At 41.6% G+C, this 15,620-nt stretch overlaps 1 protein-coding gene across 1 annotated transcript in view; it reads left to right on the top strand.

Moving 5' to 3' along the window:
• Window positions 1-15,620, top strand: part of LOC129699009 (extended synaptotagmin-3-like) — a 144,860-nt gene that overhangs the window by 120,514 nt on the left and 8,726 nt on the right. The window contains exons 16-19 of the mRNA XM_055638569.1: window positions 2,661-2,810; window positions 5,932-6,281; window positions 11,277-11,375; window positions 11,831-11,962. Coding sequence (XP_055494544.1) covers window positions 2,661-2,810; window positions 5,932-6,281; window positions 11,277-11,375; window positions 11,831-11,962 — 731 coding nt within the window. The remainder of the gene's footprint in view (window positions 1-2,660; window positions 2,811-5,931; window positions 6,282-11,276; window positions 11,376-11,830; window positions 11,963-15,620) is intronic.

Raw genomic sequence — 15,620 nt, 5'->3', positions numbered from 1 at the left:
CTTAACAGGTGTGGGACCAGCATTCTGGCAGGCAGGTGTGCCACTGCTACACGGGTGGTTTTAAACTGAATAAGGGGGGTGGGGTGTCGAATGGGATAGTGGAGGATGGTGTTAAAGGGAAAGGGTTTCTTAAATGTGTGGGCGTAGAGACAGAGGGGTGTAAAATGAGGGTAGAAGCAATAGGTAGCAAGGTGAAAAGTAAAAGTGGCAGGCAGACAAAACCAGGGCAAAAATCAAAAAGGGCCACTTTTCAACATAATTGTATAAGGGGTAAGAGTGTTGTAAAAACAAGTCTGAAGGCTTTGTGTCTCAATGCAAGGAGCATTCGTAATAAGGTGGATGAGTTGAATGTGCAGATAGCTATTAATGACTATGATATAGTTGGTGTCACGGAGACATGGCTCCAGGGTGACCAAGGCTGGGAGCTGAACATCCAGGGATATTCAATATTCAGGAGGGATAGAGAGAAAGGAAAAGGAGGTGGGGTAGCGTTGCTGATTAGTGAGGAGATTAACGCAATGGAAAGGAAGGATATTACTTTGGAGGATGTGGAATCGGTATGGGTAGAGCTGCGAAACACTAAGGGGCAGAAAACACTGGTGGGTGTTGTGTATAGGCCACCTAACAGTAGTAGTGGAGTTGGAGATGGAATCAAACAGGAAATTAGAAATACGTGCGACAAAGGCAAAACAGTTATAATGGGTGACTTCAATCTACATATAGATTGGGTGAATCAAATTGGCAAGGGTGCTGAGGAAGAAGATTTCTTGGAATGTATGCGGGATAGTTATCTAAATCAACATGTAGAGGAACCAACGAGAGAGCAGGCTATTTTAGACTGGGTATTGAGTAATGAGGAAGGGTTAGTTAGCAGTCTTGTTGTACGTGCCCCCTTGGGCAAGAGCGACCATAATATGGTTGAGTTCTTCATTATGATGGAGAGTGACATTGTTAATTCAGAAACAATGGTTCTGAACTTAAAGAAAGGTAACTTTGAGAGTATGAGACGTGAATTGGCCAAGATTGACTGGCAATTAATTCTAAAAGGGTTGACGGTGGATATGCAATGGAAGACATTTAAAGACTGCATGGATGAACTACAAAAATTGTTCATCCCAGTTTAGCAAAAGAATAAATCAGGGAAGGTAGTACATCCGTGGATAACAAGGGAAATCAGGGATAGTATCAAAGCGAAGGATGATGCGTACAAATTAGCCAGAAAAAGCAGCATACCGGAGGACTGGGAGTAATTCAGAGACCAGCAGAGGAGGACAAAGGGCTTAATTAGGAAAGGAAAAATAGATTATGAAAGAAAACTGGCAGGGAACATAAAAACTGACTGCAAAAGTTTTTATAGATAAACTTCTACAGGTGCATGGTAGAGAGCATTCTGATTGGTTGCTTCGTGGCCTGGTTTGGCAATGTGAATGTCCAGGAGTGAAAAAGATTACAAAAAGTTGTGACCACTGTTCAGTCCATCACTGGCTTCGACCTCCCCATCTATCGTAGTCGCTGACTCAAAGGTAGCCAAAATCATCAAGGACCCACACCATCCTGGCCACACACTCATCTCACCATTGCCATCAGGAAGATGGTACAGGAGCCTGAAAACGGTAACATCCAAGGTCAGGAACAGCTTCTTCCCTACAGCCATCAGGCTATTAAACACAACAGCGAATAAGCTCTGACCTCTGAACTGCAAAATACTATATTATTATTTGTTATTTGCACTATATTTGTTTATTGAACTTTTTTTTCTCTTCCCCCGTAATGTACTATGTTTACATATTCACATATTCTGTTGTGCTGCAGTAAGTAAGAATTTCATTGTCCCATCCAGGACATATGACAATTAAACACTCTTTACTCTTGATATTACTGTATCTAATTAGCCAAATCAGTTCAGCCTCTTTTAAATGGAAGTCACTCATTTTTGTCAGGTGGTAGCAGAAAATATAAATAATAAGCAGCAGAGCAATTTATAGATGTTCGTCAGCAAAAGTCAAGATGTTTGTGCTCAGAAATATTTGTATGAAACACAGTAATTGCTTGTTTAAATATTTAAATATTCAATGTTTAATAATATGAAGGATTTTTGCAAAAATACAATTTATTCTAGCCAGTCTTACACTAGCACAGTTTATGCAATTTATCTTTCAACACATCACATTCAATTAAGTATTTTTAGAATATATTTAATTTAATCCTCCTGCATTGACTTGTTTATGAATATCCTGCATTTGCAGCCTCAAGATGTGCTCTAGAGTAGCATTCTACCCCTTATCTAAAATGGCTTTCTATGATTTAAAATTTTTTAATTGGTTTTTCTAAATAATTGACATGTCTTTGTTTCAGAAAAATAACAATTTCCAAATTATTAGAACAGCTCTGAACACCCGTACCCATTTGGTAGTATTGAATTTGATAACATTCAGTTTTCTATTCCTTCAGAATTAAAAATTATTTGTCTGTGTGTATTTTAAGGAAGTGATTTCATGTATGAGCGATTAAAAAAAAAAGCCCAATATTTTCAGGAATTGAAGGGTATTGGCTACTTCTAGATAGAAACATACTAAATGTTGTATATTTGGAATAGATGTATTAACTGTTCAGCTGTATAATGTATGCTTTATAAACGACATGCAAATTATTTTGAATAGATCAAAGACAAAGACCGGGAATGTGCTCTTGGGGTCTTGACTGTCCTTTTCTGCCATTTGTTGAAAGCTTCTGATATGACCCTGGACCAAAGGTTCCCACTAGATCATTCAGGACCCAGCAGCCTTATAAAATTGAAGGTGGTTCTTCGGGTAAGTTAAATGTACCAATGAAACCAATATTAACCAGAACCAGGGGCCACATTTTAAGAATAAGGGGTAAGCCATTTAGAACTGAGATGAGGAAACACTTTTTCTCACAGAGAGTTGTGAGTCTGTGGAATTATCTGCCTCAGAGGGCTGTGGAGGCCAGTTCAGGAAACTTTCAAGAGAGAGCTAGATAGGGCTCTTAAAGATAGCGGAGTCAGGGGATATGGGGAGAAGGCAGGAACGGGGTACTGATTGGGGATGATCAGTCATGATCACGTTGAATGGCGGTGCTGACTCAAAGGGCCGAGTGGCCTACTCCTGTACCTATTGTCTATTATTTTAAGGCATTCTGCTTTTATGGTCATATATGTTTTTGTGAACGTGGATATCATAATGTATTTAATTACCTTATCTGAACTGGCATATATGCTTCCTCAGCACTATGGCAGCTGCACTTTGAAATACTTTACGAATTCTTAGTAAAATAAACAATGGGTAGACTAGCCGACAAATACAAATTCTTTATTGAATCCCTCAATTCTCTAATGGTAATAGAATTATAGAGATGCAGCATTAAAACAGGCAACTTCGAACATCGACTTAGCATGGACTGATCAAACAGCCAATTTTCATTAAACCTATCCTAACCCATTTTATTCTACCCATACTCCCATCAATAGCCAACCCCCACATCCCCAGATTTTAGCACTATTTTGCTCGAAACCCAAACGGAGAACTCAGGCAGCAATCAGGACTGAACCCAGGTTGGTGGATATATAGCAGGTGCAACTTAAATTAATTTTAATGTTAAATGATTAACAAACAAATTTTGTGAAACTAGAAATCTGCACCTACAACAACCAGGCTTTATAACTGTTTAAGAAGGAACTGCAGATGCTGGAACAATTGAAGGTAGACAAAAAATGTATCCAGCATTTTTGTCTACCTAGGCTTTATAACTGATTCTGTTTAATGGTCAGAAACTAAATTTACCAGCTAACAACTGAATCTCGTTACTCCATGTGGAAATTTGTGTCCAGCATGTTAATTAAAGAGATATAGAAACATAGAAATTAGGTGCAGGAGTAGGCCATTCGGCCCTTCGAGCCTGCACCGCCATTCAATATGATCATGGCTGATCATCCAACTCAGTACCCCGTACCTGTCTTCTCTCCATACCCTCTGACCCCCTTGGCCACAAGGGCCACATCTAACTCCCTCTTAAATATAGCCAATGAACTGGCCTCAACTACCCTCTGTGGCAGAGAGTTCCAGAGATTCACCACTCTCTGTGTGAAAAAAGTTCTCCTCATCTCGGTTTTAAAGGATTTCCCCCTTATCCTTAAGCTGTGACCCCTTGTCCTGGACTTCCCCAACATCGGGAACAATCTTCCTGCATCTAGCCTGTCCAACCCCTTAAGAATTTTGTAAGTTTCTATAAGAATATACTGTAAAATATCTAATTAACAGTAGTTCACCATTAAATTCCTCATTCAATGTTCTTGCATTTTGGTGTGTTCCATTTAAAATAATTCTGTAAAGAATTATATATTACAAGTTGAACGCTGATTTTCCGCCACCCTCAGTTCCAGAGCCTTTATGGATTGTCTGTTTTTCCATCAAACAGAAGTCACATGATAATTAAACGACAATGCACCCCTCGCCCGCTACCGATACCGCTCCTGTGTGCACCATGGAGTGCCAGAAACTAAATGTACCTAGAGAGTTGGAAAGGGAATGATACCTTTGGAATTTTGAAAAGGGTGAGCAGAGAGTACATTAGATGGTGAAGTCCTACAGGAGATGCCAGGGAATAATTTGTGATTTTGAAGACTAGTGGGCAGAAGGCAAAGATACCAGGTTCTAGAAGGTAAACATAGACTTTATGATGGATCTTTCAGGGCACATCCATTCATTCGTAACTATGATTTGAAATTTCCAATGACCAATCAATCCTCCTTCAGATTTCCTCCGCTTCATTCACTAATCCAATGATACCCAGTATAAATTCCGGAAACAGCACCCCATCCTTCATACTCAATATGGGTTTCCACAATATTTGTTGATTCTGCTCCTCTTTTGAAGTCCATCTTTAGCTTTGTTTCCCATCTTCATTCTTTTTTGACCTTTAATTGATTGCCTTTCACCAGACAAACCCTTTCTGTTAAAGTCCCCCCCCCCCCCCCCCCCCCCCCCCCCCACCTTCTGTTTTTGTTTCTCTGCTTCTTGAAAAGTACTATCTCCAGCTTCATTTTTCAGCATTTCATTTATTTCATCATCCTCTGTTTGCCTGGAGCAAATTGCTTTGGATTTGTGATGCTGAATATTTAAAACAATGCAATGAATTGTTGTTGCTACTACTGTAAATTACTTTTGCCATGTTGATGTGAATTGTTCCATAATACTGAAAAGATTGAATGTTATTCAAGCATACATTGTAATTAACCTGATTTACAATTATGAATATGAAATGTTAAGAATTTAATTTTCTTTGTGCTCCTCTGGCAGTATCTCACAGCAGTGCTACGCTTCCTACAACATAGAAATAAGCTATTTTAGCTCATTGTGCAATCACATTGACCACTAATGTTCCCTGTAACCTATTCTTCCAACTTTCCCATTAACCTCTCCCAGATTCTACCAGCTGCCCAAACTAGGCACAATGTTCAGTTAATTTACCAACATTTGGTATGTCTTTGGATTGTGGGAGCACCACAGGGAACCTGCACACAGAGAGAAAATGTGTAAACTCCATGCCAGGATTGAGCATGGGAATAGCTTCAGTTATCTTCCTTGTAAAACACGATCATCAGGAATAATAACAAAATATGCACAAACCCCTCCTGACACTTTCTCCCTTGCTTTGTTTAAACATTGATTTAAGTGAACGGTTATATGCTGCTAACTGGATAAAATTGGATAATACCACAGACTGGAGCATAATCCATGTGATGCCTCATTAGTGTCATGTCCCGCCACATGGTGGATTTATCTCAAAACTGCTGCGGTGATCAATCATTCATGGAAAATAAGTATTAAATTGTTCGGAATATTAGTGCTTAAATACCAAAACGTATGACTGGGAGTTGCTTGTTGAAGTTTGTTCTATTTGAAATACACACAGGTGCTAACTAATGAGGAACCCGATGCTGACAGTGTCTACGCAGGCCTGAATGCCCTTAAAAAAGGTCCCATTTCAGTGAAGAAGAGGAAAACTGGAAACAAACCCAACACTCCTCCTTCAACACCAATATTACCAAATGTTTCAAAGATGTTTGAAGATAGCATAGCATGTGACCAAACGGAGAAAATAGAAGATAATAAACAGTCTAAAAATACTGATGAAATTATACCAAAACTGCAAACGGCCCCAACGCAAGTCAGTGCCTCAGAGGCCACAACCGAGAAATCCAGTACTATAAAAACTGCCAGTTCCATTGTTAATCTTCAAGATGGTGATCTTCATCTGCAAAAGTAAGGCTTTTAGTATATATTAGTTTTTCAAGAGATTGAATCAAAATTCATTTAGCTATAAGCATTTGATTAGTAATACAAATCTAGAATGGGCTAAGCTGAAATTGTTACTGCAACACATTAACTTTTAACTGCAAGAGCCATAAAACAATTCATACAGTGGATTATGGTCACAACAGACTAAAATATGTTACTCTGATCACCACTGATTATAACAAGTTATAAGCTCTAAGAGTTGTTTTTGTGTATTATCTGTTATAACATACCCTTCTCATTAGATGATCCTTCAGCAACGAAAATAACTTGCTTCCTGTCATATTTTATGGGTTTCAAGGTGTTTGATCATGTCAATGTGAAACCGCAGCGCTTCCACAGATGGGATGGGTAATGGCTGGGAAGGTGGGTGGGTAGGAAGCTTTAGCCATCATTAACACTTCCGGGTGTTACCATACATGGATTCATTTCTCAATGCCTTTATATAGGTTCTTCCTCCATTTTGAAGAAATGTCAGCCAGAGATCCCCAGGAGTCAGAGCTTTGAGCTTAATTCTTTTCCTCTGTTTCTTCTTAATATTCTATTTCCATGAAAAGCTCAAATTAGTGTTTCATTTAGAAATCAGGTATTGTGTAGGTAGTTAAGATCTCAGTTTGCCAAACGAATGATAGATTTAAAAATGTCAGGCAATCTTGATAAACCATATATATAATTTTACTTCGGAGTCACGTGAGTGATTCCGTGAAGAACCCAGCTCTACTGCGCATGCGGCATTACGCACAGCTGTGCAGAACGCGGCCAGCGGGAGTCGGGCAGCTCCCGCATCCAAGGACGAGAGGTAAGTACTTACCTTAATCGGGCCTTGTGGTTTTTGCTCCAGGGGGAGCAAAGTAGAGAGGCATGGTGAGCGGCCCCGTTTCGACTCCAGCGTGGAGCCGACAGTGGACGGGGAAAAGGCGCTACCCGGACCGCAAACGCTGCGGACCGCTGCAAGGAGCTGCGCTAATGCCGGTCCGCTGAACAGCTGTTTGGTAACAGCAGCGGACCGGCGGGAAGTTTTAAAAACCCGACCGGCAGCCCTGCAGACTCCTGACAAAGAGAATCGCCGCCCGGGAACCGCCACAATGCCGCCTGGAAAACGGCAGGCAGCCTCTACATACAGGTAAGATAAAAATCTTCCCAATTCAACAGGTTCTACAGGAGCCAACTTCCTCCAAAACTGGAACAGGTTGGAGACAGCAAAAATAAGTATGTCTGTCTCCCCAAGCCAGAGGAGGTCATGGAGTTCACCTCCAGGAATAAAGGGGCACTGGCTGAATGCCAAGGGAGCTGACTCCTACCCCAGTGCTATTGCACTAGCCATCTCCCTTGTCGAGGGATTGATGCAACAGCGGAGTTTGAGCTATGCCTCCTCCAATTTATAGCACACCCTTTTGCTCCCTCTTTTGAGGCTAGCTAAGGATGCCAGGGCTGGGCTGGCTTAAACGCTGGGCAGGCGGACGAGAACAGCAGTATGCCAGGGGAGCAGGATCAGGAAGAGCTACTGGGTGTCGTGGGCCACTACATGGCTCCTCCACGCGACCATCTTCCCAACAAAGCCCTGCAGGAGCAGGCCTTTCCAGAGGCAAATCCGCAGGCAGCTGGGTCAGCGGACTCGCAGACAAGCAGCGAATTCTACAGAAGGGTCAAGATGTTACCGCCTTTGCTCGTTTTTTCCACGGATTATACTCTCCCAGGATGAGACTATCCCATTGCACTACCAGGGTGCTGACGCCTAAGATGTTCCCAAATTTGGGATACTCGACTGAACAATGGTGCATATAGACCTGCCTGCAACCCCAAATATATGGGGCTATGCAAACCGCTGCTGCGGGAAGAGAGGCAGCTAAACCTGTGCGCCTCATGAAGGCAGGCCATGGAACGAGCAGGACATCGCATCCAACACCCAGCTGGCAGCACCCCTCGGCATCCACCAGCGATATCAAACAAGGACTGGTGAAAGCCTGGCGACCGCTTCACATTACCCCCAAAGTTCTTTTTAGACGGGGCCCAGAGCGGAGCCGTGGGAAGATGCGCCGCCCCACCGACAGCACCAGCATACCAGCAAACTACGCCTTCATGAAAAAACAACAAACATGGAGGTAGGCAGTCTGGTTCCTCCCAGTTTACACATAACAAGGGTGTTCTACTAACTGCGGGGGGGGGGGGGGCATTACACTTGTTAATAAAGCATGGGATGCTGTCACAAATAACTAAAATATACTCAACAGTATTAGAGGATAAAAACGAATTCAAATTGGGCATATTACCGCCAGTTCAGCAATGCGCCCAAAGGGCACTTTCTCCCTCTAAGAAAAGAGAAGTGAGAAGGTCAAGCTGAACTAGAAAGGCTCATTACTAAACGGATCATGGGAGTAAACATGAACCATTGGAAACTACAAAAGATGGTGAATGTAGCATCATCATTGATCTAATATCACTAAATAAATCTGTTGAGTATATATACACTTTAAGATGGAGATGGGTTTTTGTCACTGCCAGGCATCTGATCTCCCAAGGATACCTAAGGGGAGCATTGATATGGAAGATGCTAACTATCTTATACCCATACACTAGGATCATTATAGATACCTAAACATTTTACCTGGATAATGGATATCCCGGTTAGGGCAACCATGGGAGCATAGAGCAGTCCCTATGGTCTAACTTCTGCCCTAAATCTATTATAAATATCAAACGGCCATGAAAATATTAAGAAAACAAGCATAATCATGGCATATATTGGATGATATCCTCATATTAGGGGAAACAAAGGAATTAGCTGTGGCAGCAGTTCTAGCTACGAAACAGCTCCCTAAGCTCTGAGGTTTATCCCACGCCCAGATAAACCAGTATTGAAGCGTTAACTACCAAGGATTATCTGGGCTTCAATAATAATTCCGTCCATATGACTGTTACTTTGCCTAGGTACTTGGGTCACTATGAACCCACTGAAGCTATATCACAACTAAGGTGGTGGGTAGACATCTATTTGCCATAGGTTTCAGCCCTATTATCATCACCAATCCCAATTTGGTTATTAAAAACCGATGCCAATACTTTAGGCTGGGGAGCAACTAAACTCCATATCCAGCACAGGTAACAGATGGACCAATTCACAAACATCGTTACTACACATACCGGGCATCAACTACTTGGGATTGGTGAGCGCCTATTGGGCTAAAAAACATATGCATTTCAAATGCAGCACGTACATACGCCTTATCTGCTTATCTAAAACAGCATGACAGCGGAACATGGGATCCCATCCACTGAAGGTAAACTTATGAAGGGCAACTATAATATAAGCCCCAAACACCCAGGTATATACCCATGTATGGGATATTGGTGTGATATTGACATATCTCAGAGAATGGCACCAGCCAGATCCCTCAGCTTGCTTAATCTATGTTTAAAAAACGCTCATGCTTATGGCTCGTACACGCTCACAGAGTCCGGTCACTCCATAAACTAGACTAGATACATGGTGATTACCCCGGACGCATCACGTTCATATTTAGGTCTGGTAAAATCTAACTCGCAGGTATTTGGGACTAGGCGAGATTATGAGTTCGGCACGAACTAGTAGGGTCGAGATCGCCTGTGTTTTCCGTGCTGTAGTCGTTATATGGCTATATGGACCAGGAACGCCCAATTCACTGGTGGGGTTCCGGGCCTACCCACCAGAGTCCAGGTTGAGTGTGGTGACCCATCTACTACTATATATAGACACAACACACAATCTTAGAGGGAGAGGAAAGCCTATGGGTCAACCACAGTAACCCAAGACGGGGTACGAGCCAAACCACTCCAAGGTGGCTCAAACAGGTACTGAAAGCTGCCGGAATAGATAATAATACATTTAATCCCATTCCACTAGGGCAGCATTGGTATCAGCGGCTGAACGAATGGACATCCCGGTTGACCACATTTTCAATACAGCAGGATGGTCAAGGGAACGACGTTCTGAACATTTTTTATTATAAACCGTTGATAAACCTGATTTAATTGCAGGAGAATATTACAAACTGCAATATTAATTTAAGCTCAGAGGAGCTCTTTATGTTGTTATTGTTAACAAATACCTTTCTGTTTCTTTTGAAAGCAGATCCACTGGTTGATTACGATAACACTTCCTCCCTCATAAACTTCGGCAGTGAGTGAAATAAAAACTGTTACACGGTTTGAAATCACAGACCTTTGAAGTCTTCACGGAATCACTCACGTGACTCCGAAGTAAAATAGTAGGATTAAACGAGTACTTACCAGTATGAAGTTTGATCTGTATTTTATGAGGAGTTACGGTGAGGTATTACGTGCCCGCCGCTCTCACCCTCATTATATAGATCAAACTAATAAACTGATGTCTCGTGATCTTTACTATCTTACTTCAAATATTGTGTCTATCCTGTGATTTCACACCGCTGCTTCGAAGTATGCCGCATGCGCAGTAGAGCTGGGTTCTTCACGTAATACCTCACCGTAACTCCTCATAAAATACAGATCAAACTTCATACTGGTAAGTACTCGTTTAATCCTACTATTTTCTGTGAGTGAAGGAAATTCTACCTGACCTTGGAGATTTCCAGAATTGGGGACATCATTTACTCTCTGATGTCATCCTGGAATAATAGTCTGTCAATTATGCACAGACAGTAAGCTATTTTTGAGTTTATAAATATTCTAAATATCAATTTTGATTGCAATATTTTGGAGGTTTTAATTCAAAATTTGAGTGTAATTTGGAGAATACAAGGTAAAGAATAATTCTGAACTCAACAAATTGTTCTTTTAGTTTCAGAAGTACCATTGTAAAGTTAATTAAATTGAAAGTTTGTAGAATGTTTTTTTAATATTGCTTGCAAATATAAAGTGTAGTGTTGCCAGTTGTGATATCATTTCTAGACTTCGATTTCCATTTGTAGAGATAAGGTAAATAAGGAAACGTTTAATTTCTTCCAGTGGCACAGGACTGATTGAAGAACCTCTAGGCAAAATCCAGCTGACTGTGCGTTATTCTACACCTCGCCATTCTCTGATTGTAATTGTTCACTGTTGCAGGTAATTTTCCTCATGGGCGATTACTTTATTTGTAAAACTTGTTGCATTCCAATGCCAAAGCACAATCAATCGTTAACTTTTATGTCGTAAATGGTAAATGAGTCAGAGATAACAAATGAATGACATTTTTTTGTTTAAGGGGTTTTTTTTAGCTAAGATTTAAGAAAGTCTCCTTACAATGTTGAACAAATATTCAAATTTGTTATTTAAATAACCCATGCCAAATCTCATATTAGGTAACATTAGGTCACAAACCTTTCCCACATAAAATATGAGTGTATAAAAGATCCAAGATCCACCCAGATCAAGTATCTCTTCAACCCCCTTAAGATATTGTTCTTACCTTGTGCTATTATAATATTATGGGTTAATACATAGATGTTCTGCGTATGAAATAGCTGAGTTGCTAAAGGTATCCCAGAATATTTCATATAATATGAATTTATTTGACACAGAAGCCTAATACCCTGTTCCACTGATGGATCAGATCCATATGTCCGAATTTATCTTCTTCCCGACAAAAGCTGGTCAGGCCGGAGAAGAACACAAGTGAAGAAGAAGACTGTAGATCCACAATATGATGAAAAGTAAGTGTGATAAATAATATGTTGGCATAAATATCTTATTCCTAGTTTCAAAACATTAGAAATTAATGTGGCCTACAGTTGGAACTTGAGTGGGCTGATACTTCATTCTCAGTGATTGACAACCAGCTTTGTCATTCAATATAAAATCAAGGGATCGAAGGAGTGATAGCTGACTAGATAGAAAATGAGTGTGATGGTGGAAGGTTGCTTTTCAGACTGGAAGCCTGTGACTAGTTATGTGCCTCAGGATTTGGTGGTGGGCCCATTGCTGTTTGTCATTTGTATCAATGGTTTGGATGAGGCATGATTAGCAAGTTTGCAGATGACAGAAAAATGTGTTGCATTGTAGATATTGAAGATGGTTGTCAATAATTACAGCAGGATCTTGAGCAGGTGGGCTGAGGTATGGGCAATGGAAGTGCAAGGGTGATAGGTATATGGAATGAGCTGCCAGAGGAGGCAGATACTATCATAACGTTAAAGAGACATTAGGACAGGTACGTGGATAGGATAGATTTAGACGGAAATGGGCCCAGCACAGGCACATGGGAAGAGTGTAGATGGAGCATGTTGTTGGCATGGGCAAGTTGGGCCGAAGAGCCTGTTTCCACACACTATATGACTTTAAACGCGAAATAGCAAGAGTTCAAGGCCCACATGTTCCTATTAGAATGTATAGCAAGGCCAGCAGGAGTAGGGAATGCTAGATTACAAGAGATATTGTGGTTCTGGTCAGAAAAAAGTAAGCATGGGTCAGGTACATGCACCTGGGATCAAGTAAATTCCTGGAGTATATGGAATGCAATATACTTAAGGAAGAAATAGGGAGAGCTAAAAGGGGGACGTGAGATAGCTTTGGCAGAGAAGATTAAGGAGAATCGAGAGATTTTATAAACATACTAGACCAACTGGGACCCGATAGGTCCCTGTCAGACAGGAGGCCTGGTCCCCCAATGCAATATTCCACCACTCACCCATTCCCCCATATTCCAGCACTCACCCATGGCCCCCAACTGTGCAGGGGCGTATCCCCAGGACTCCCTCTCCCTCCTCTTGCTTTGAGGACTTTAAAAAAAAAATGCAATTGCTTCCACTCTCTCCTGTTGAGCTAAAAACTTGCTAAAAGGACGGAGTGTTGCTCGATTGCAACTTTGTTGCAAGCTGGGCCAGCAAGGGTTTGGATCCCAATAGCAATTGCAGAGCTGCCAAGTAGTACAGATTTTCCATATTTTGTAAGGAAATGCGATAAGAATACTGATGTACGATTTTTTTGTTGTTAAATACATATTTTAAATATGGAGTTCAGTTCAATTTCAAGAAGGGTCTCGACCAGAAACGTCACCCATTCCTTCTCTCCAGAGTCGCTGCCTGTCCCGCTCCAGGTTTAAACAGAGCACTGTCAGTTTAACGCATGGGAATTTAAACAAAGAGCTGTCGGCTACAGCGCTAGGGGTTCTAAAAATAGCGCTACTGGCTGGAGCACTATGGGCTTTAAACATAGCGCTATGGGCTTTACACACAGCTCTGTGGGTCACAGATTGTTCATGAAAATTCTCGTATAACAATGAGTCTTTAGAATTCACTTTGAGCCTTTGATTATTTTTCAGGCAGTGGTAGAATTCTGGATAAGGCTAGTGGTGAAAGGTTCTAAGAGTAAACCTAGCAATTATAGACCTGTTAGTTTGACTTCAGTGGTGGACAAATGAATGGAAAAGATACTTAGAGATAATATATATAAGCATCTGGATAAACAGGGTCTGATTAGGAACAGTCAACATGGATTTGTGCCTGGAAGGTCATGTTTGACTAATCTTCTTGAATTTTTTGAAGAGGTTACTAGGGAAATTGACGAGGGTAAAGCAGTGGATGTTGTCTATATGGACTTTAGTAAGACCTTTGACAAGGTTCCTCATGGAAGGTTGGTGACCTTGGTGAGACCAAATCTGGAGTATGGTGTACAATTTTGGTCGCCCAATTATAGGAAAGATGTCAACAAAATAGAGAGCGTACAGAGGACATTTACTAGAATGTTGCCTGGGTTTCAACTACTAAGTTACAGAGATAGGTTGAATAAGTTAGGTCTTTATTCTCTGAAGCGCAGAAGGTTAAGGGGGGACTTGATAGAGGTCTTTAAAATGATGAGAGGGATAGACAGAGTTGATGTGGACAAGCTTTTCCCTTTGAGAATAGGGAAGATTCAAACAAGAGGACATGACTTCAGAATTAAGGGACAGAAGTTTAGGGGTAACATGAGGGGGAACTTCTTTACTCAGAGAGTGGTAGCGGTGTGGAATGAGCTTCCAGTGGAAGTGGTGGCGGCAAGTTCGTTGGTATCATTTAAAAATAAATTGGATAGGCATATGGATGAAAAGAGAATGGAGGGTTATGGTATGAGTGCAGGCAGGTGGGACTAAGGGAAAAAGGTTGTTCGGCACGGACTTGTAGGGCCGAGATGGCCTGTTTCCGTGCTGTAATTGTTATATGGTTATATGGTTACCAGTGGGATTGCAGTTACATTGGGATTGGCCTTGATTTTACAGAACGGTGGGTGGGCTCAAGGGAGGGGGGGGGGGGGGGATAGAGGGAATAAGAGGTAGGGAGAAAAAAGGAAGGAGGGAAAGAGGGAGGGGGAGGGAGAGAGAGAAAGAGGGAGAGGGGTGAAGGCTTCCAAAATGGCTTCTACATCATTATCTGGTGCTAAAGGCAGGAAGCAGCCATTCAAACAGCAACATACAAAGAGATGGTAATGAATGCACTGTAAAGTAAGGTGTGTAGAAGACATGTCAATTGGTAGCAAAGTTATGCAATTGTGTATGACCGCACATTTAAAAAAAAAAAAAAATTCTGCAAAACGGCACTGCGTAAAAATACTGATTTCCTCAGCAAAATACTGATTTTCAGGTACTACAGTACTGAAATGCTCTGACAAAACTTGGCAGCTCTGACAAAAATTGGCCCCTCCCCCTCCTGTTCTGGTAAAAACTTGGTGGAAGGACTGAGTGTTCCTGGATTGCAACGTTGTATGCAACTATGTTGCAAGCTTGGTCAGCAAGGATTTAGCTGTTAAATTCTTCTTAAACTTGAAATTTTAAACTTAAAAATTAAGAATAACTTGTGCAATATAAGATCAATCTGAACAAAACTTTATAGGAACGACCACGGGACAAAGGTGTGTAAGGTGGTGGAAAATCTTTAGCGTTACTGTGTACCGTTTTGGCGTAGGTACCATCTCAATCTCATACACACACACACCAACAGAAACAAGACGAGACATTTAATAGTATACTAGACCAAGTGGGACCCGTTGTGTCCCTGTCAGACTGAGGCCTGGTCCCCCAACGCAATATTCCATCACTCACCCATAGCCCTCACGGGAGGCCTGGTCCCCAACACAATATTCCACCACTACCCTGCCTACCCCTAAAAAAAAAATCCAATTGCACTTCCCCTGCCTCCCCCGAGCACTTCCAATTCCACTGGCCCCTCCCCCTCCTGTGCTGCCAGGACCATGACGAAGTGTTCTATGATGGCAACATTGTTGCAAATGTCGGGTGGAGGACTGTGAGATTCCATTCAGGTGAAAACTTGGTGGAAGCACAGAGTGTTCCTGGATTGCAACTTTGTATGTAAGTTTGTTGCAAGCTGGGGCAGCAAGGAT

Source organism: Leucoraja erinacea, chromosome 7 (genome assembly GCF_028641065.1).
Source record: "Leucoraja erinacea ecotype New England chromosome 7, Leri_hhj_1, whole genome shotgun sequence".
NCBI lineage: Eukaryota > Metazoa > Chordata > Chondrichthyes > Rajiformes > Rajidae > Leucoraja > Leucoraja erinaceus.
Note: the sequence above shows the minus strand (reverse complement) of the source record. Positions and strands in the feature narration are given on the sequence as shown.